Below are 22,681 nucleotides of genomic sequence, written 5' to 3'. Positions count from 1 at the left end.
ACTGTACAGTAAGTTTATTGGCCCTCGACGCATTGGAATATATATATCTTACTATAATTCCAGGAATCTCTGTCTGTCTGTCTGTCCGTCGATTATCTCCAGAACCGGGCACCGTATGAAGTTGAAAATCGGCGGGTATATTTTTCGGGACAACAGAATGTGCAGTGCAAAGTTTGAAGTTGTTTGGACCAGCGGTTCTCGAAAAAGCTGAAAAAAGCAGTATTTTCTGAGGCAAACGTGGCAGTATATAGCTTAGAACATAACACCCGCACGCACTGCCGTTCTTTTCAATTGTTTACGTCATGTTTAAGCTAAAGCGCGCGTGCTCAATATGACGCAAACAATACAAAAAGGACGGGCACGCGCACGTGCATTGCAGGGCGATACATTGTCCAGTATGGGTGAATACTAATGGATCAATGGGTGAATAGCACTGCATGCCATGTTTTCGTATGTGCACGGGCACATTATTTTTGCAGTCGACTGAGCGACCATTGTAGGTGGTCGAACTTCAAACTTGGCAAAAATTTGACGTAAGTGTGCGTTCAACCTGTGAAAACAACACCATTGAATCGCGTGCGTTGTTTGCACGAGCAGTTCTCCAAAACTCTGCAATTATGCAACCTATACCAGCGGCAAAGCAATTTGCGTTTCCCGAACATGCACATTTCAGACGGGCACTGCACTAGTTTAAAGAATGTTAAAACAATAATGGAATTAGTTAAAAATATGAAATCCAATCATGTGATAAACATTTCCCGGTAAATAAAAAAATCATCAAAATATCATTTGACCTACCTAGTCTCAATGAAATATGGGTGTACTTCATGATATAAACGCTACTACGTCCCATATAACCTGATTAAAATACTCTAATCCAAACAACGCCTCCATTACAAACGCATGCTGCGAAGATTTCACAGGACAACATTCTTTTCCTGTGTGCATTATTGTCCGTTTTGAGCTTCCGTATAATGTCACACAGAGAGCGGCTGCTCGTTTCAACTTTGAACTTCAATCAGGTGCATTCATTTTGCGTTGGTTCACGGGAAGTGTACCAGTACCGAGCGATTAAAATAGCAACTGGTTTTTCCCGTGATGAGTTACTGGAACTGTGGTATGGAATGATGCAGCAGTAGTTGAGGGCCAACTTGAGCCAAAGACCGTCAGGGAAGATAGGCACTCCGCTCGGAAAAAAAGTTTTGAAGCATTTTTTTTGCACTGGTGTCTATGGGAATTTTAATTCAGGGCCGGGGGACCGGGTACGCGCACGCGGCGTGAGAATAATGTGAACCGCCACCAAGTGTTTGAATGGGGACAACATTAACATGTAGCCGCGCCGCCGCGGCCAGGGTGACTGTTTTAGCCGATTTCCGGCTAACTTTGACAGAACATTTGTAAAAAAACGAGTTTGACAGAAAATTTGACAGAATGGAATTTTTTTTGGCAGATTTCTGGCAGATTTCTGCAAAAATGGTTATTTGACAGAAAAACAGCAAATTTGAACAAAAAAGTGTACATTTGTTTTAAAAAAGCTTCAATCCTTTCAAACAAACCCTTGCATAATGGGGCAGGTTGGCTGGTCTAGGTGCTGAGGTTAACTGGGAAACGGACTTCGTCGTGGCCGGATCCGCGTTTTGCCTGAAATTTACCAATATCATAACACCTTTATGTGACTATAGATTGTTTATGATGTAATTTGAACCTTAATTAAAGCAATACTACCAATCTGCATGTGAGTTTAAGTGTTTATTGTGTATTTCGAATAATTCTGGGGAATTTGGCAGATTTTTGATAAATCCGACAGATTTTTGATGTGCATTTAGCAGAATTTGGCTCTGACCTTACGGTCACCCCGGCCGCGGCTGCTGCTAGCTGATAGCTAGAAAATGCATGCTAGGTGTCAGCTGCAGCTAGCTGGCCGTAGTCATGATAGTGCAAAGATCGCTCGACAGCAATAATTTCGAGGTACGTAGCCGATGATCAAGTGGAAATAGTCTAGATTTTAAATGAAGGGAACAACAGTTTTCAGGAAATTCAGTACGCATCGCTGCGTCATGCGTGGCTCATCACATCATGCTGATCATCAGACTCGGTACAGTCCGAGTGGACCACTTCTAGTAATATCGCCTTTTTAACATTCGGACATGGTCTACCATGTTTATAAATTATAGCTCCATGCATGGTCTGGCGTAGCCCGACTGCGTCTGGCCGTACAGTACTATCGCAAGCTCTGTAGTACGGAGCTTGCGATAGTACTGTACGGCCAGACGCAGTCGGGCTAGGTCTGGCGATACTATCGCCAGACCTAGCCCCACTAGTGTGGCCGTCGGTATGCTGCGCTGAGCCCCACTAGTGTGGCCGTCGGTATGCTGCGCTGAACCTCTGGCCACACACCGTGGTACCGCGCGCTACTGAGGACGAAGTTTCATAAAATCTGCGGTCCGTTTCTTACATTCTCAGTTTCTTTCTTTCTTATGGTTGTATTCTATGATGTCTCACCTATCACTTCTGGGATGCTTAGGTCTAATGATGTTCCATTTTCCGAGATATTCTTCAATCTTTCTGGAGCCCATATGCACTCGTGAAACGTCTGGTGATGGCAGCCATTTTGAATGGGACAAGAGATGACCTCAAGCTGTGACGTCGCGTTTATGCAAATTGCTTGTCGAGCGCGCGAGGGCACGAGTTGCAAATGCGACGGCTGTTTCCTGTACCATGCATTTATCGTCAGGGGGCCACGTGCACCGATCTCTATTCAGGATCTACGGGCACAGGAAACAACCGTCGCATTTGCAACTCGCGCCCTCGCGCGCTCGACAAGCAATTTGCATAAACGCGACGTCACAGCTTGAGGTCATCTCTTGTCCCATTCAAAATGGCTGCCATCACCAGACGTTTCACGAGTGCATATGGGCTCCAGAAAGATTGAAGAATATCTCGGAAAATGGAACATCATTAGACCTAAGCATCCCAGAAGTGATAGGTGAGACATCATAGAATACAACCATAAGAAAGAAAGAAACTGAGAATGTAAGAAACGGACCGCAGATTTTATGAAACTTCGTCCTCAGTAGCGCGCGGTACCACGGTGTGTGGCCAGAGGTTCAGCGCAGCATACCGACGGCCACACTAGTGGGGCTACGCCAGACCATGTCCGAACGTTAAAAAGGCGATAAGTTGGGTCCAAGTTACTCGGACTAGCTCATCATAGACATAGACTATGGAGGTTCAAAAGTGGACATCTGCTTTTCTGCTAACAAGATAACAAAAAAATTAGATTGAACGTTTTGTTGAAATGCGTTTTTCTTCTTTTCTGCTTTTCTGGTAGAAGAAAAGCACATTGAATGCTTTGCTAAAATGCATGTTTCTACTTTTCTGCTATTACTTTTTTAGATGGAGTAACCCAGCCCTAAATTTTATTATTGGGTTGTCATTTAAAGAGGTTGTGGAATGCTCGAAGACGTTTCCGTCATTTTTCGGGTATATGTAGCCTAAGGTGTGATGAAATAAAAACGACTATTGTTTCTGTCATAAAATGAGTACAAAAGGTACTTTTGAGAGCTGTTTTTCAAGTCCTGTCATGCCTGTTTTGACCCGAACGTGCAATTTGTGTAAAAGTCGTCGTTGAGGGCAGCAAACAAAACAGTAAATCGTGACGTAATAAACAGGACTCCCGATGCAGAGTAGCATAAAGGAGTCCTGTTTATTACGTCACGATTTACTGTGTTTTGTTTGCTGCCCGCAACGACGACTTTTACACAAATTGCACGTTTGGGTCGAAACAGGACCTGAAAAATAGCTCCCAAATGTACCCTTTGTACTCATTTCATGACAGAAACAATAGTCGTTTTTATTTCATCACACCTTAGGCAAAAAAAAAAAAGTCTCCGGTTTCTGGTATGGAGCTTGCCCCAAAAGTGGTGCGGCGACGCGGCTTTTTTTTTTTTTTACCTGTTTTTTTTTGGGGGGGGGGCTTCAAATGTCGGCTGATGACTGCAAATGGTGCCCGACTAAACTTAGTGCAAATATATGGGAGTCCAGAGAGGCCACATAAAGCTTATTCTCGATCATAACCCCATCTAAAAACACGTTAAAATTGTGCAGCAGCAGAATTCCAGCCAAACCAGTGAGTTTGGCGGTTTTGAGACTTTTTCATTTTGCCGACGCGCATGGCTGCGGCGACGCGCGCGCATACCAGAAACCGGAGACTTTTTTTTTTTGGCCTTAGGCTACATGTACCCAAAAAATGACGGAAATGTCTTCGAGCATTCCACAACCTCTTTAAAGGGAATGTAGGCCTACATCATTGGCTTTTGTACTCCTAGAACTATGAGGCTCCACGTAGTGGAGCCTCATAGATTTAGAACCCCGCAAAATTGTTGTCAGCACAAAACACTAATTAAGTACAAAAACGTCCATCCCAACCAAGCTTTTTCCCACAGAACCGCTGCACAGTTTGCCCCTAAACTCCGTACAATACCTCATGACATACTCACGTTATGTGCACCAAACAAACATCGGTGGATTCTGTCGGTTTTTCGGCAAAAATGATGAAAAATATGCCCTTTCTGCACTGAGCCAACCTGACACTTGAAACGTGCACGCGCGCAGAATGATCGCAGTCATTTTCGGGTTCGATCGCTCGGAGCGCGCCGCGGGGGGTACGTACTTGCACTTGTACGCATGTGCATACTATCGTTCCGCTCCTACACCATACCCCCCGCGGCGCGCTCCGAGCGATCGAACCCGAAAATGACTGCGATCATTCTGCCGCGTGCACGTTTCAAGTGTTAGGTTGGCTCAGTGCGGAAAGGGCATATTTTTCATCATTTTTGCCGAAAAACCGACAAAATCCACCGATGTTTGTTTGATGCACATAACGTGAGTATGTCATGAGGTATTGTACGGAGTTTAGGGGCAAACTGTGCAGCGGTTCTGTGGGAAACTGCTTGGTTGGGATGGACGTTTTTGTACTTAATTAGTGTTTTGTGCTGACAACAATTTTGCGGGGTTCTAAATCTATGAGGCTCCACTACGTGGAGCCTCATAGTTCTAGGAGTTATGGCTTTTGCTGTAATTTTCAGAAATGAACTATTGAAGGGGTTAGTATAATAGCTCAAATACTGTTTAACTGACATGTTGGAAGTTTTGGGTTCAAAAATGCTTGAAAAACCCAGAAAAACAAAAATGTTTAAGTAGTCCGGTTCCTTGACTCCACTATCGATAATTATAGATGTTGGAAAATTGTAAGGTAAGGGAACCGGTCTAGCTGGCCTGCACCCGTTTATGAACATGTACATGTAACCAATAGCAAACAAAATTTGGACTAAGAAAATTGTAAAATTGGAGCAGTAGTTGAAAAATAGTTAGGTTTTTCCAACGTTGGTCGGCCGACCACCGTTGGAAATGTATACAAAAGTATCATTTTCTTGAAAATGACTGGACACCAGGTGCCATAATTTTACAGGATGCTTTAAACTGTCATTTACCAACATTCTAGTAAGGCATTTCGTAAAAACTTGGTAGTTTTATTTTTCGACGTTTGCAAATGTTGTATTTTCCCTTTAAATGACAACCTAGTCCGAAAATTTGGGACTCTCAATACTGTGTGTGAGAGTCCCAAAACGTAAGGTATTGAAAACATGCAAAAACAAGAAAATAGACTGGCACCTAAAACAACCAGTCCAAGACAGCTTCAGTACTGCATCAATCAACCATGCCAAAAAAACTTAAAGGGAAGATACAACATTTGCAAACATCAAAAAACGAAATGATCAAATTATCACGAAATGCCTTACTGGATTGTTAGGGAATGACAGTCTTAAGCATCCTGTAAAATCGTAGCTCCTGGTGTGCTGTTAATTTCAAGAAAAACTGTATTTTTCCAGCGCTGGTCGGCCGACCAGTGTTGGAGAAAACTGGCTTATTTTCAAAAACTGCTCCTAATTATTCATATTTAGTTATTCCGCATTTTCTTTGCAATTGATTACACACCTGTGAAGGGGTACAAGCCTGCTAGACTGATTCTCTGACCTTACAATTCCCCAAAGTCTACAAATTGCTCTGTTTTCATCATAAGTGGGGCCAGGGAACCAGACTACAAGAACATGATTGGTTTTCTTGGTTTTTCCAGCATCTACAAGCCCAAAACGTGAAACAAGTCAGTTTAACAATATTTGCTATATAACATTCTAATCCTCCAAATGCATTTATTCTGAACATTGCAGCAAAAGCGAATGTTGTACATTCCCTTTAAGAAACATGTGGCATGAAGCGGGAATTAGTCTCAATTTACTACACATTTCTCCATAGTCAAGCCATCAGACTATTGACACTGAATGAAGAGGTCAGTCTTTTCAAATAGTTGGACCATGGTTGGACATGTACCAGTCTAGTATTTAGCCCCATTTTGAAATCACTTGACTTCCCTCTCTCATGTGCAAAATATTGAAAAAAAGGTCTCCTTTAAAAATTGAATTGAGTCTGCAAACTTGGTTGGTGAAATACTGAGGACATTTTCTTTGCCCTTGTGGAATGTTTGGAGAAATTTGCTGGCTAAACTGTGAGTAAAGTGGGCCTGATTTAGTTTTGCACGTTTCAGAGCACTCTAGGGCCCTGTCTGATGACAACCCCATGATAAAATTTAGGGCTGGGTAACTCCAGCTAATAGCAGAAAAGCAGGTTACTTTTTGCTTTACACTGACGGTTCAAAAAGGGACATCTGCTTTTCTGCTACCAGAAAATCATATTGAACATTTTGCAACGGTGGTTCAAAAGTGGCCATCTGCTTTTCTGCTAGCTACAGAAACTGAGCAGATGGAACGTTCCCGAACGCAACAATGCCACTCTAGTACCCACCAAAAAGTGGACGATTCCAAGTGACTCCGCCTCCGTCATTACGTCATCACAGCTTATGCCCGAAACTCTGTCCAATCCACAAACTGTTCTATTCACATAGCCAGGCAATGAAGACTTTCTCAAGCTTCACACTGGTGATGGACACCATTGAAGACCAGGATACCGAACTCGTTAGCCCGTTAGCCATGGTGAACAAATTTCCAGTATGATGGGCGACTGGGGGAGGGGTGACAATTGTTTTGGGGGATGGGAGGCGTGCGCCCCCACACCCCTCCCCCCGGTTTATCTGCCGATACCGTCAATTTTTGGGTAAAGAAGTTATGAGGTGTAACCAGTTTTTAACCAATCAAAGACAATTTTGGGGAAAATTGAAGTCTTTGACGTGTGTTTGTGTCGACACATCTGTGGAGTTTCACCGTGAAATTGAGAGCAATTTGAATTTGAATACAAAACCAATAGGAGCAGTTGCAACTGCAACTGTAACATACAGCCCCCCCCCCCCCCCCCCCCATGGTGACAACCCTCAGAGTTTTGGTTGTAGATGGTGTTCCTTCGCCAGGAATTGGTTTTCGGTATTTCTAATCAAAGAGAAGCGTTAGAGACAGCAGTCGGCATATATATGCATTCCGGTAATCAAAAGGAAATGTTCCTCCAATTTGGTTCATTGTGTGAGCCGACTTTTTTTCCGTCGAGTTCCGTATCCTGGGCTTCAGTGGTGTCGATCACCTGTGTGAATCTCGAGAAAGTTTTCATTGCCTGGCTATAATACTAGAAAAACGGTCTAATGATTGGACGAAGATTCAGGCATATAAGGTGTAATGACGTAATGACGGAGGCGGAGTCACTTGGAACCATCCACTTTTTGGTGGATACTAGAGTGGCATTGTTGCATTCAGGAACGTTCAATCTGCTCAGTTTCTGTAGCAAAACAGCAGATGTCCACTTTTGAACCACCGTGACAAAATGTTTTATTCTGCTTTTCTGGTAGCAGAAAAGCAGATGTCCACTTTTGAACTGTCAGTGAAAGGCAAAAAGTAAAACCTGCTTTTCTGATATCAGAAAAGCAGAAAAGAAGAAAAATGCATTTTAGAAAAACGTTCAATCTGCTTTTCTGGTAGCAGAAAAGCAGATGTCCACTTTTGAACGCCCCCTCCCCTTTGTCCCATCCTGGTGACGCCCATGCCCATAGCCTAGGTTTGTGCACAAATTGCCTGGTTTGTTTGACATATCCATACCCAAGATGCATTGCAGATATTGGGAATGTTTGGTAGGATTTTGTAATAGGTTGGTGTGGACATCCAGGAAATTTCCTTAACTCTCGTTCCCAGACCTGTTGTCATGAAGTTGATTGGTTCCTGAGTCTGTAGTGCTGAATGGTAACACATAGCAACCGGTGAAAACACACGTTATAATGAAAATATATGTTTTCATCAACTGACATAATGCCATGCCGCCCTGTTTTAGTATCTTTTCTATATTTTTGTCCCCAGATTTAATGACATGATATAATCGTGATCATGGTGTCCAGTTCAGTTGTTCTCACAGCTGGAGCAATCACTGCAATTTGCTACGTCGTCTATCTGATTGTGGGGTTACTACAAGGCATACGCAAGCAACGAGCGGCCTTGAAACAATGGCCAGGACTGCCAACACACTGGCTGTATGGCAACATTCACCAGGTAGTACAACAGTATTCATGAATAGACCTGAGACAGTTTACCCATTCCTATCGATCGAGAGGTGTGGGTGGTTTTAAACAAGGAAGAAATGTGTGTTTGGGGGTTGTTAAACACTATGTTTAAGACCGGTTGGAGTCTGGACTGCTGATAATTATCAGCATCCAGCTAGACTCCAACCAGTCTTAAACATAGTGTTTAATACCGACCAAGCACATATTTATCCCTATTCATAAATACCTTTTCGGTCAAAAAAAATCAGAACTTAATTTTCACCCCTCTAGCTGTATAATGGAGTGTCCAGCTCGCGAGTAAGACGTAAACAATGCCTTCTAAGGAGATTGGCACGCGTCACGCGTACTGAGTAATGTTGCGCAGATGCATCTGTGGCGAGTGCGTTCAGAATTTAGGACTATGAAATACTGACCCACTGGTAGTATTTTAATAGTCTACGTGAGGATTGTGAACGTTCAACCAATAAAACCGTAAAAGGCACTGGATTTCATAGGAGTCAAAATTTCATGTGACAAGTGGACCAGCCAGCCATGTCTTTATCGTCCGTTTAAGACCGGCCACGTAACAGGAATGATCAATGGGAATGGGTCTTAGGTATTTATGAATGGTTGATAAAAAACCGGTTGGCTGGTTTTAAACACTTTTCCAGTGTCACGTGAAATTTGGACTCCAATGCAATCTGATCCCTTTTACCCTTTTATTGGTTGAACATTCACAGTCTTCACTTAGGCATGCGCAATTAGTCTATATTTCATAGAGTCCTAAATTCACACTACACCGGCACAGCTGCATTCTGCGCCACATCGCGCAGTACGCCACATCTCATACAAGGAGATTTTTAGTACTAGCAAGAGGCGCATATAAGCAAGAGGGGTGTTAAAAAAAACGTGAAGAAAATTTTTGAACAAACACATTGGAAATTTAAATGTTTCACTTGTTATGACTTTTTGACCCGCTGAAAGGTATTTATGAGTGAGTATAAATATCTGCTTGGCCGGTTTTGACAAGTACATTAAAACCGGCTCAGGGGCCTGGACGCGGTAAACGATATACCTTTCAGTCAAAAATGATAAATACCTTTATGTCAAAAAGTCAAAACAAGTCAAAAATTCACACAAATTTCCAATGGTTTTGTTCAGTCATTTTACATCATGTTTTGTTAAGCACCGCTCTGGCCATGTCTAATGTACATGTATGTGCCTCATGCGCGTAGTGCTAAAAACGCATTGGCACTCGCGAATTCATTGGTGTTTTACCGGTGGCTGAAAACCACCCACGTGACAGGATCCCGACCCATAGGAATTGGTAAACTGTCTCAGATATTTATGAATTTCAAATTGAGCCATGAAATGTCAATACATCACGATAAGAGAAAATTTGCATCTTTTTGTGAGGCTCTGAAAATATCGGGGGGAAAGTCCTGATGCTGCAAGAAAAATGTAACTTGAACAAGGAGCTCTTTGATTTTTTAACATAGGTAAAAATACTTGGAAGACTTGTAAATATTTTGTACATTCTTTCTGAATTTAGCATCCAATGTTTGACGCCAAAGTGCGCAGTCAGGGTGGGGAGGAAGGCTTTCGATTTCATCGGGAGCTGACAGCCCGTTATCCTAGAGGCTTCTACTTCTTCCTGGGCCCCACACGCGGCATCTTGACGGCCAACCATCCAGACATCATGAGACCAATTATGAAGAGTGGAGGTGAGACGAGAAATTAAAAAAAAAAACCTTCATTGAATAAAGCAAAGAAAAAAATCTGCGTTTCCGGTTAACCAACCAAACCTAAAAATTCAGGTAGAACCTAACTCCTTTTATTAAAAAAAGTAAATAAATAAATAGATGAAAAGTCATGGTACTGCCCCCGTGCAAAAACAAAAAAACTATAACAAAATTTAAAATGAAATCCACAAAATCTCAGGGAATGGACTTTGTGCAGCAATTTGTCCAAAATTCTGCCGATTTCTGGGGTGAAAGCAGCCGTGATACCGAAGCCTCTGCCAAGAATGAAATCACTAGTTTGCTCATGAATGTGATACTTCACATTACCTGAAAAACAGAAGGCGGCAAAAACACCTTAAGAAATGGCAATATGAAAAACTATAACAAAAACCCAAACCAATTTTACACCTTTTTCTCTCCTACCTTGAACTAGATCCGAAGCCACTCGAACAAGGCCAGCCCAGCTACCACTTCGCCGTGCCCTGGTTAGGGGAAGGCTTACTCATTGCTAAGGGTGACAAGTGGTTCCGCAACCGACGCCTACTCACCCCGGCCTTCCACTTTGATGTGCTCAAGCCATACATGGGAGTCTTCAACGAAGCTGTGGATATCTTGCTGGTGAGTTGGAACCAGTTTGCGTCGGAGGACGTGATAACACGCAATGGCTGTTTTTATACACAGGCACGGCTGACGGGTTAAGACGTCAACATTGCCTCGCCTCGCCTCCAGGTGACGTCTAAACACGCCAATCCCTTGTGTCTTTAAGTCCGTGAAGTCTGTGGAGGCAGACCGTGTGTTGATCTTGAATTGGCCGTTGTGCACAGCCTATTTTTGTACAATTTACGCTCCAGTGCACACCCCAGAGTATTGAAACATATGAGGTTTTGGTATTAAAGAAATATCGTACAAATACTGTTGCAATTACTCTTGCAAATCAGTATTTGTGGCATTTGGCTGTATATCAGAATTTGGCCGGAAAAGTTTGCCTTTTGTGAAAATCACAATTTTCGGCAAAAGTAATCCCCGCACAAAGTGGTTAAAGGCATATAGGATCGTTTGCTTTTCATGCATTTTGTTCGTGTCCAATAATACCATCCTTCAAAATCCATAAAAGAGTGTTCAAAACTTAACCCATTGAAGTTTCAGCTCAGTGTATAGTACACTTTTGGGTGAGCAGTTTCCTGTCAAATTTGCCTGCTTGTCGGGTTGTCTTCGCAGGACAAAATGGACAGTTACGCTGAGAGTGGGGAGAGTTTTGAAGTGTCCAAGAACGTCAGCGCGTGCACCCTGGATATTCTCCTCCGATGTGCCTTCACCCAGGAGATGAACTGCCAGACCAGCGGGTGAGTGGATCAAATGCCCAAATTGTTATGTGCCAAAGAAAAGGACGCTAGGAGCACATACACGTAGAAGTTAGTTTTTGAGATAATCAATTTTAAAGGTTTTAGTGCTCCCGTTTACTTAAAATCACCAAAGGCAGAAATTTTGACTGATAAAATGTATTAATAATTTGAATAATATTTTGCATTTTTAAAATGAAAATTGTTATTTTCAAGTTATTTACAATGTTATCAAAGTAACCTCTTGCCAAGGACACCCTGCTTTACCTCTGCCCTTCAGGGGGACGTACACGCACTGGGAACATATTTTGTATTACATCATAAAGCAATTGAAAACATGATTACGTTGTTACGCTGGAGAAAGGTAATGAACAACTGCCTTCCATCTTTAGTAATGATTTTTTTTATAGCTTTTTGAGTCAACATTGAAACCAAATCAAAGATTTCCATGCACTTATTGTTTACCCTTAAAACCCTGAACTTGCCCTTTCGACACCCTTTTGACCCTTATGACCTAAAGGGGTTATTTACACCCCCCCCCAATATTTTGTAACGACCGCCCTTCTCCATTGAAATGCCCTTTTTTTACCAGCTCTTAGGCCAAAAAAAAAATACTTCTGCTTCCGATTACACGTCTTTCAAAAATAGGGTCGGTCGGTAGAATTTTTTTTTTATGCTGATTGAATGGGGTATTCAATTATATGCGAAGTTTTAGCCTGAACTACTTCCATTGCACTACCAAAGCTATACAAAAAGAAGGCCACAAAAAGTGAATAAAACCTACTTTAATAATTGTCAATATATTTACGTTCGATAATTTTTTAAGAAATAATGGGAAATTCAGGTCGTGCTGACCATATGCACAATGCTAGTCAAGACGGGAAGCTGGCCAAAACTCCATGCGTGATGCATGCACTTTACGGGGACAGACCTCGTTTTTACTGTAAATCATTTCGGGGAAACACGCTGCATCGCATCACTTCAAATACGAGTAGTGCGATCTCAAAATGAACTCTTGAACATGGAAAATACATGCACAGACAAGAGAGATCAAGTTCTGTGAATTAACTTGCAAAAATGTTCTTTCTCCATCAGTGTTTTCTTGGCATTTTTACGATGTCAAATCCGAAACCGCACAGCCTACCATGCATAGCCATGCACAGACTGGTTACCGCATTTTCATCATGTTCACCTAGATTGGCCCCTGCGCGGCGCGGCGGGAACAAGTCATCGCCGCATTGAGCTAGCATTACTCACGTGTAACGTCACCGCAACATTGAATTGCGAAGTAGTTTTTAAAAAATTTTTTTAAAACAATGGAGGTTTCTTTTGAAAATCAAATAGCAAATGTAAGTTTATAGAAAACAATTAAATACAAGCATTTTTGATGCAAAAGGGTTGTTGAGAGGTATTTTGTAAAGACAGAAAAGACAACAAGATGTTTTTTTATTTATTCAATCATTAATTTTTTTTTTGGGAATTGCCAATAAATTTTTTTAGGGTTGTAGCCTAAAAATAGGGTTGGTCGGGTAACCGGAAGCAGAATAATTTTTTTTGGGCCTTACCACCCCCCCTCCCCAATTTTTATACAGAGTACCCTTTTGTTAACAAATGTCCTTTTTTTCTGAACAAGTGCCCTTTTGAAAAAAAAGTCACCCTTTTTGTGGCAGCGGTATTACAAGTGCCTTCTTTTTTAATTTTGCACCTTTATCTCCCGGAAAAGCGCCATTGTCTGTTTGTGTGCATACTGGTCAGTTTTGAACAGTGCCCCTATATGATTTGTGTCCGGAGAAAGCATTTCAGCACGGATGTGCAAGTGCCCTTTTCAAGAAATGTTTAACCCCCCCCCCCCATAAAAATAACCTTGCTACGCCCCTGATTACAATACCACTAATCTGGGTCTTGCATTTGACATTGGTCTTTGACGTGGTTGATTTATCTTGTCTTTTTTCAAAAATAGTGTTTTTTGGCCAAAAATAATCCCGGCGGCAAGTGGTTAAAAAAAAAGTTATGGGAAAGTAGATTTGGTCAGGTCACTTGAGTTTAGCAAAACAATGTGGAAATTTAAAATTAAAAAAAAAAACCCCACAGATTAGAAACAAAATGTTTTGGATATTTATGTCGTTTGTGCTCGATTTTAGTATAATCAAAACTGATTTTGGACTTCTTTTCTGTTTTTTTGCAGTGATCACCCTTATGTACAAGCTGTGGGTGAGCTGACCGGAGATATAATTGAAAGATGCTTGTAAGTATATGTCGGACAAAACATAATTAACCTTGTGTTTTGTTTCAAAATTGGAAGGAAAAAAAAAAACACAACCCGTAGTAAATTTCACGAAGCTTGGGATTTCCCAGTTACTTGTCTGTCAACTGAATAGGATTCTTTTCTTTTTTTTACCCCCGTTTTTGGACCAGTAATTTTTTGTACTACTTTGACGTCTTCTTCAACTTGTCCAGTCTGGGAAAGAAGTTCCATAAGAACTGCGACCTTGTGCACCGATTTGCTGACAATGTCATCGCTGGTCGACGTGTGGAACTGGTAATGATTATCATGCTTGTGCATCAAAATGCTTAATTCATTTAACAATTGTTGACTGCTGTGATGTAGTGTTCTGCAAACCGGTCAAGATCGTAAGTTGGTGCAGAATTCTCAAGCCTTTTGGCCTCAAGCTCCACCCTGAAGGATATTTTGGAGAATTTTAAGGGGATCGAAGTGTCATCTGCAACATCAGCCGACATTTGTAGAAGAAAAAAGTAGGGGCAAGCTCCATACCAGACACCGGAGACTTTTTGTTTTGGCCTAATGTGTCCAATATTTTTGAGGGGTTATTTGCACACTAGAAACCATGAACAGTGTGGTACTCTACACTGTTACCAACAATAGCATACAGTATACCAACGCTGCCCTCACTGGGCAGATAGAAGCAATTGAGGTAAAGTGTCAAGCCCAAGAACACACGTGTTTAGTAAGTCTGATGCTAAGCAAATGTTCTTGAAGATGGTGTCATGAGTTTTAATATCAAACTCAACCATTCATCCACAACACCTCGGGGTTAATTAGCTCCTAGTTAATACTCCATGACATGGACATTTTCAATGTTTCTTAAAAATTCTTACAAGTGCCCCTGATCTGATTTATAAATGAAGGAAAAGGGCCAAGCTGCCCAGGCTGACAGTTCTTCCAGACGTAAGTACCTAGACTTCCTGGACATCCTTCTCTCTGCTCGCGACGAAGACGGCAAGGGGCTGACGGATCTGGAGATTCGTAACGAGGTGGACACGTTTCTCTTCGAGGGCCACGACACCACAGCCAGCAGCCTGACCTGGATCCTGTACTTTCTAGCACTGTATCCTGAGCATCAGGCAAGAGTCCAAGAAGAAATTGACGAAGTGCTCTCGGGACGTGACTCGGACAACATTGGATGGTAAGCAGTGGGGTTTAGAGGTATGGTAGATCATTTTGTCATTTGTGCATTTGTTTGATTGAAGCAACAAAAGTGCTCAAAATGTAAAGACAGATGCTTAACAACTAACCTGATGAAATTTTAGCTCAGCGAATGCTGTATATTCCGGGAAAACTATTCTAGATAGGATCTCGGTTTCAATTCAAAAGTTGCCGATTCATGTTTTCAATTGCGTCCGAAATCAGCATCCAGGACACATTCTCATTCAGCCGATTGCAGCTGCGTGATGTCACGCACTGAACTGACAGGTAATAGCAACCGTGCATCCTGTCAACGCTTGCGCGCACCCATTCATGGATTCGCTGAGCTACAAACCAACTACTAACAGAAATTTCCAACAGTGAGTCACTTGACGCATCTTTGCCAGGAAATGGCCTTCTTTAATTGTTTTTTAATTGTTTTTTAATTGATTTCTTCAAAATGACAGCATGCCAGAAAGAATAATTTCACAGGGACGGTATTGCCATTACTAGGGAATATACAACGGAATATACAACATTTGCTTTTGCTGTAATTTTCAGAAATGGATGGATTTGGGAGACAAGTATTTATAGCAAATATTGTTACACTGACTTGTTTGACGTTTTTTATGCATAGATGCTGGAAAATCCTAGAAAAACAATCATGTTATTGTAGTCTGATTCCCTGACCCCATGACATAAGATGAAATTGTAAGGTCAGAGAACCAGTCTAGCTGGCTTGTACCCATTCATAGGAGTGTAATCGATTGCACAAAAATGCGGACTATTGGGGCAGCATTTTAAAAAAATTGCTGTTGGCAAGTTTTAATTTTTTTTTTATTCTTAATGTAATTCTTTCAGGGATGATCTTGGTAAGTTCCCGTACCTTGTTCAGTGTTTGAAGGAGTCGTTGCGCATCTACCCACCGGTGCCGTTCATCCAGCGAGTTATTCAAAATGACGTGGAGATTGACGGCAAGATTTTACCGGCTGGGACGACACTGGACGTGTCTGTGTACAATCTTCATCACAACCCGGAGATATGGCCCGATCACATGGTAAGAAACAAAGCGGTTTCCTTCACTTGAAGGAAAAAAAAAATCTTTTTGTCCTCATTGTGCAGTTTCATGAAAATTGAAATTCATAAGTACGTATGTGTTTACCCATTTTCAGTTCACAGATTAATAAAGCCTAGGAACAAAGACATAGAAAAGCAATTGTTAATTGTTTAAGCAATAAAGGGCCTGACCAAAGAGTTCACAATCCACCTCCACCCTGTTGAAACAGCGCCCTCTTGGGACGGTCAGAAGAAAACTTGTACTGCACAATTTGATTTTTGGGTGTCAATTTTGAACTCATTATTACCTTCTCCAAGGAGGTTATACAGTCGAGTCTCGTTAATACAAATTGTTTGTTATATCAGAATTTTGTATTAAGAGGAACATCAGTCCCATTCATTGTGCACATAAATGCACAGTCGGGACCAAGGCTTTATGTTTGTTATAACCGGAATTTGTATTAGCAGAGTTTGTACTAACGAGAGTCAACTGTATTTTCATTGGCATGGGTTAGTATGTTAACAAGATAAATCCAAAAGTTATGGACCGATTTGCATGAACATTTTTTTAGGGGTGGTCCTTGGTACAAGGACAAATCCATTAGATTTTGGAAGTGATCCGGATCTGGGTCTGGATCCAGGATTTTTTTTTAAGGATTCTTCACCATTTATGCGAGTATTCTTTTAAGTGTACTGACATTATGGGGGTGAATTGTTTAGCCTTTTGCTGTCTAGTTTTTCAATTGTTTTCTTCTGATGTTACTTACAGGAATACATACCAGATCGCTTCTCACCTGAAAATATCCAGAAGATAGACCCCTTCGCCTATCTTCCATTTGCAGCTGGACCTAGGTGAGTTTTTATAAAGAACCCCTCAAAATTGAGAGTACATCTACTTGAACAAAAGTACTGGGTATGAGGCTTTCGAGTCATAAATCACACATTGAAGTGCTTGGGTGCAGGAGTACTGCAATTGTACTTCCAAGAGCTTAGTTGAGGATGGAGCACAAGTGGTGCGAATACAGAACATGCCAGGACGCTTATGGTGCTGTGGACATGGATGAGTATCAACGAAAACTACTCCTGAAAGCCTGCAAAAAGCCCTACTTTTATCCTGATTTTGTCCCCCAAACACCTGCTCTTGTCCTGTCCTGTCCTGTTTGAAAATAAGACCGTTTCCCTCCTTTCCTCCCCCAGAAACTGCATCGGGCAGAACTTTGCCATGAATGAAGAGAAGGTGCTCCTGGCCCGACTCCTGCGACGCTTCCACATCGAGCTGGACCCGGACCACCCTGTGGTCCTGTCCAATCACTTAATCCTCAAAGCCCACCACGACATCAAGATCAAGATCACCAAGAGGAAGCTCTGATTTCTAATGCCATCCACGAGGAAATCTTTCAACAAATCCATCCACTTTGCTTCAGTAGTTCCTGATCCTTGTCCATTCAGGAGTTGTAGAATGATGCTAGAATGTTGCTAGGATGACTAATGCAAACAAGCGCCTTCCAAAATCAATTGACAGCCATGCGAATGCATGCCCTCTCTACTGACCAATTTCCTTTCCAAGACATTTGTCAATGCGCCCGTTTGTTTCATTCCAGATCCTGTTCGATATCATGTGATCCAGCGCCATGCAAAAACAAAGGGAAAAACTTGCGTGCCGAACTCTTTAGGGCACACACGAATGTCCTCTGCTTCGGATTTTGAAGGCAGAAAGGCTATTTTGTTTATAAGCTATGATTTCCAGAAAAAGTAAATCAATTGTACTATATTTAATCCTGAAAATACACTCTGAAAGAATTATGAAGAAATATTGCTACAAAAGCTCAATTGACGCTTCGAATCTACTAAATAAAGTTATGGTTTCTCCTGTCCGTCAAACGTCAACATCTTTGATTTTTCGAACCCACCTTGCAAGCAGGGGCCAATTTCACGGAGCTGCTAAGCACAAAAATTTGCTTAGCGTGACAATTTTTCCTTGATAAAAACAGGATTACCAACCAAATGTTCATGTGTTGTATATTGCTTGTGACTGGTGTTCAGCTGCTGTTCGCTTAACATAAACAATCCCATGGAATTTTGGCTGTTAACCTGTTTTTCTTGAGCAAGACATTACTGTGCTGAGGGAATTTTGTGCTTAGCACCTCCATGAAATTGGCCCCAGGATCCGTTAAAACGTGATCTGGAGCAGCTACATGTATCGACGCGTCGGATCACCGATCGCGATCCGGATCTGTGAGAAACAAACAGGCCCAAAGTATTTGTAGCTTGGAGCTAAATAGATATTATATCATCGCAGCACTATAGAAAATATTTTATCTAAATTGCATAGTAAATAAACTGATATTCTCAAACATAACTTAATTTTGATTTTACTAAAGATATATTGTACCATAAGATATACTCGGTCTGAAAAAAATGTAAACACTATTGCGAATATTTTTTCTCAAGTTCTTTAGTTTTTTTTTAATAGTTTCTACAAACACAATACAAATTTACAGTGACTTTACAGTGAATGTCAATAGTCGCTTTTTGTAAAGGTAATATTTAAGACCAATTAACAGTATATAAAACATTTGATTTAAGAATACAAACACAGAAAAGTTCAGATTAATCATTTGTTAAGCACCAAATTTGCCTTAACAAACGAAGTACAGCAATTCACTATGAAACTTTGAAATCAGTACTGAAGTTTGCCAATAAACACACATTTTCTTAAATTATATTTGTGTATTTTTGAATCAATAATTTTTTGATGATTATTAAGTACAGTAAAAAAAGTTCTAGTTAAACATTGTGCTAGACCGTGAAGCATAAAAGTACTTTTAGCAAACAAGCACTGAATCGAATGCCTTAAAATTCAAAGCACTATACTGAACTGTAGAATTGTGTCAGGCAGACAATATTTACTGTAAAAAAGATATTTGAATATTTTGTCGAATACAATAATTTGCAACGATGTGTGTAAATTTTTAATAGTACAGTGCAAATGTGTGTGCTTTTGTAGTCAATTGTAAAAACCCACAACAGGATTTTAACAAACTGAACATTCACTGTCAAAAGTTTGGCCAACATCGCACCAGCAGTGATTGTGTAGTACAGAGATAAAGGCTTCAAACTGTGTGAACCATTTATTAAGCCTTAGTTTTAAGAAAAGTACAAGTAAAAGATGTTGTGAATTGAAAATGTGATCAAACACAATGAGAACAAACTATGTACATGTACACCGACAAATCAAGTAATAAAAGCCTGAATAAAGACAGTGACATGAAATACTCAGTTGTTTGGTTAAGTTTTTCCATGAGTGAGTAGAGAAAGCCTCTATTAAAGACAAACCTTGTTTTTATAACCCCAAAACTTCAGTTTCCCCACAAGCAAGGGTAGGATGATAATGATATAAAGCCCTTTGACTATATCGTCTTTGCTCTTACCCCCCGCCCTGCAAACAGGACGCTGGGACGGGCTGATGAATTTACGTTCTGATTGGATAGATTTTGCGTGACCTACAGGTCATAACACTGCAAGGTTTTAAACGGCTGTTCAAACCGAGTCACTACTCTTTTACCGGTAGTATATTAATTTTAAAGCGTATATTAATGTAGGAAAATCTGTAAAACTTATCTGTTTTGTAAATTTTCAATTCCCGTCACTTGCCCAGGCTCCGTTTTGAATTCACGATGGGTTGCATATTAAGCGACGCTCAAAATTTGTCCACATGGTCCGCAATGAAAAAGAAATCATATCTGGTATGGAGAGTGATAGCATTTACACGCATTGGCTTTATACTGCGTAAACAGCTGCAGCCAGATGAATTACCCAGAATGCCACCCCCACTTCACAAGATTCTGTGAAGCTCATTAGCCCTTCCCAGTGCCCTGTTTGCAGGGCGGGGGGTAGGAGTGAAAATACTGTGTTGAAATCAACACGGGTCCACCGTACGTGTAACCCGGGTTCCATCGAATATGGGTAGGCAAGGCATACCGTTCACACTTAACACTGTGTACATGGGTCGGCTGTGGATTTCAGATTTTCTACCCGGGTAGAGCATCTCAACCCTGGTCCAAACCAGGGTTAGATTTTACCCGTTTAGAGCGCCGGACCCGTGTTGAAAGTGAAGACCCTGTTGAAAGACCCTGGACAGTGTGAAAAGGGTTCCCAAAATCTCAGTGTTGGACCCCGGGTCCAACACAGTGTTTGTGTGTGAAAGGCCCTAAAGCTCATTTAAATTGCAGCAGACACTTGATGTCAATCGTCAACTACGTGTAATTACAACCATGAAGAGGCTTCTCAATTTAAAAAAAAAATATTCACAGCTTATAAAAGTGAGTGTTGCATTTTTGACTTTGCCATACAAAATGTACAAAGAGAGACAGGTTTCACTCAAAATGCACTCAGAATTAAACTAACATACATGTAGTAGAAACACCATGGCAAAAGTACCCCAACCCCTACGAAAAGTGTATTTCACTCCTGCAGTCTGAAAAAGTTAAAGCTTTGTGCAAGAAAAAGTCCAAAATGAGGACCTGAGTATGGTGTTGAAATGTACTCCCTAGGTAGTTTTTAAGCTTAATATGAATTAAATGGTGTCATAAAGCCCTCAACACATTTTGCAGACACATATAAAAAAATGTTTTTAAAATTGTGAATGACATTGTAACAAATCTTGTCACAGGCAGAATACCAAGTTATACAAAAATATGTACTGAAATGACAGACGTCGTCATTAATTTGTTAATTAACAAATCACTTTATTTATAAAAAATTACATAGCACAAACTTGATTTGATCTGTAAGCAAGAAGCCACATCAAGACACAATACAGTTCTTTCCTTTCCTCTTGGATTTCTTCCTTCCGTTGGACTGCTTTTGATTGAACGGTTGGGATTGAGACCGAGTTCTTGCGTAGGTCTCTACGTAACGAATTCTGGGCCCCAGCTGACCCTTGCCGCTGGGACTGAAATAGTCCTCGTCTTCCGATGAGGATGAGCTGGACATATAATCGTCACGGTAACTTCGCCTCCTCCCACTGGAGCAGCGATCCATGGCTGCTCGCTGATCAAGCGTGACCTCGGACCGCGAGCGACCGGTGACTCGCTCCGAGTGATACACGTTGGACTTCCTGTCAAAATGGTCTGGATCCCGAGGATTCCTGGGCTGTGTTGGATAGTGTCCCATGGTTTCTGGCCTCCTCATTCCATTGTGGTAGTTGGCATTGGTCTTGGGTACCAGACCGTGCCTGTAGCTATTGTCCGATTGCGGCATGATGTAACGTTCGTCGTTGACGCTGTGAGTGGACTGTGTTCGCTGGGATCCCCCGATGGTGTTAGTGGCTGTTCTGACTTCGCTGGCTGCGCGTCTTTTCATTTGATCAGTGTTTGGTGGCTCCTTATACCTCCCCTGTACGGCTTCGTTCTTTAAGGCCCGGTTCTGTGCCGAGGTGGCACTATTGCGTCTCCTCTCAGAGGCAGTTCTCATGCTTGCCCGCCGCCTTTCTTCGGCTGCTGACTGTGACTGTCGTCTGAGATCCGGCAGTGAGTGACGCGACAGGTTGCGTGACCGATGAATAGACTGCTGGGTCCGGTCCTCCGCAGTCACAGCCGACAAGTTATCCAGATTGAGCTCTTCAACATTGATCGGTCGGCGGCTGCGACTCATATTGGGAGACCCCAACCCCATTGGATCGTCCATCTCTTGTGGGGCTTTCTCCCCACGACTGCAGTTTCCACTGCAGTAGATCAGTCCGTGCTTTGGCAAGAAGGGACGGCCCAGTAGCGATATCCCGCAGGTACAGCACTGGAAACATTTCTGGGTGGCGTGCCAGTGTTGGCCCTCGTGGGACATCTGTCCCTGGTCCACACCGATGGGTTCCCCGCAGGTGTCGCAGTACTCGGCAAACATGGTCTCGAAGCAGGTGCAGCAGTAAGGCTTGCCCTCTCTCATGATGTAGCGCTCACCGCCGAGCTCCTTGTCGCACTCAAAGCAGCAGAAATGCTTCATGTGCCAGCTGCGGCCCTCGGCCTCGGTGCATTCATCAGCAAAGATGATCTGAAGATTGGGGGGAAATAAGACACAATGAAATCATGAGACACAATAACATGCAGATTAATCAACCAAATATACCTCAGGGTTTAATAAGTAATTCCTTTTGTATCCCATGTCAACCACAATCTAGCTCCTGGATCCACTTTTATGGTGTGGCTATGCAGCAAATTTGGCCAAGTACTGTGTAAGCCCTATGAAAAATGAAGCATAAAAACAGTCGATGCCAACAGGGCCAGTATAGCATCCTGCAGATTATAGAGCTCATATCCGACTCATATCTTCACTCTGAAATTTTAGTCGTAGGCAAGTTCTGTTGCATTTTGATGATCAGAATGGTACACAAAAATTTAATTTTAATTGAAAAATTCTGTTACATTCAGCATTGCCCAATTTCATGGCGCTGCGTAACAGCCGATTTTGTGCTAACAGAGCCTCTGTCTATTTCATACAGACTGTAAGCAGTAAGCACAGCAAAAGCACGTTTAACCCCGGAGGAAAAAGTTGCTTAAATTAGCGATGTAACATAGAAATCTCCATGCACATGCAA

The 22,681-nt window shown here is 41.8% G+C and overlaps 2 protein-coding genes across 4 annotated transcripts in view; one reads left to right on the top strand and one right to left on the bottom strand.

The window, feature by feature from the left end:
- Positions 1–1,913: 1,913 nt before the first annotated feature.
- On the top strand, positions 1,914–18,815 carry LOC119736944 (cytochrome P450 4F4-like). 2 transcript variants are annotated; one of them, XM_038210984.1, is made up of 11 exons: positions 1,914–1,968; positions 8,352–8,540; positions 10,083–10,254; positions 10,706–10,890; positions 11,491–11,615; positions 13,798–13,857; positions 14,028–14,151; positions 14,757–15,037; positions 15,898–16,093; positions 16,862–16,944; positions 17,290–18,815. In XM_038210984.1, exons 2-11 carry the CDS (start codon positions 8,379–8,381, stop codon positions 17,459–17,461), a joined length of 1,560 nt encoding a protein of 519 aa, XP_038066912.1. In that variant the 5' UTR covers positions 1,914–1,968; positions 8,352–8,378; the 3' UTR covers positions 17,462–18,815. The 2 variants fall into 2 exon arrangements, with proteins under 2 accessions (XP_038066912.1, XP_038066913.1); XM_038210985.1 differs by having other exon boundaries at positions 1,915–1,968; positions 14,760–15,037.
- LOC119736943 (prickle-like protein 2) overlaps positions 18,539–22,681 on the bottom strand; it is a 33,502-nt gene continuing 29,359 nt past the window's right edge. For both annotated transcript variants that reach the window (XM_038210983.1, XM_038210982.1), the window contains exon 5: positions 18,539–22,137. In XM_038210983.1, the coding sequence (XP_038066911.1) occupies positions 20,899–22,137 (1,239 nt within the window). In that variant the 3' untranslated portion in view covers positions 18,539–20,898. The remainder of the gene's footprint in view (positions 22,138–22,681) is intronic.

Source organism: Patiria miniata, unplaced genomic scaffold (assembly GCF_015706575.1).
Source record: "Patiria miniata isolate m_02_andy unplaced genomic scaffold, ASM1570657v1 HiC_scaffold_3, whole genome shotgun sequence".
Taxonomy (NCBI): domain Eukaryota; kingdom Metazoa; phylum Echinodermata; class Asteroidea; order Valvatida; family Asterinidae; genus Patiria; species Patiria miniata.
This window is presented reverse-complemented; position numbering and strand designations above follow the sequence as displayed.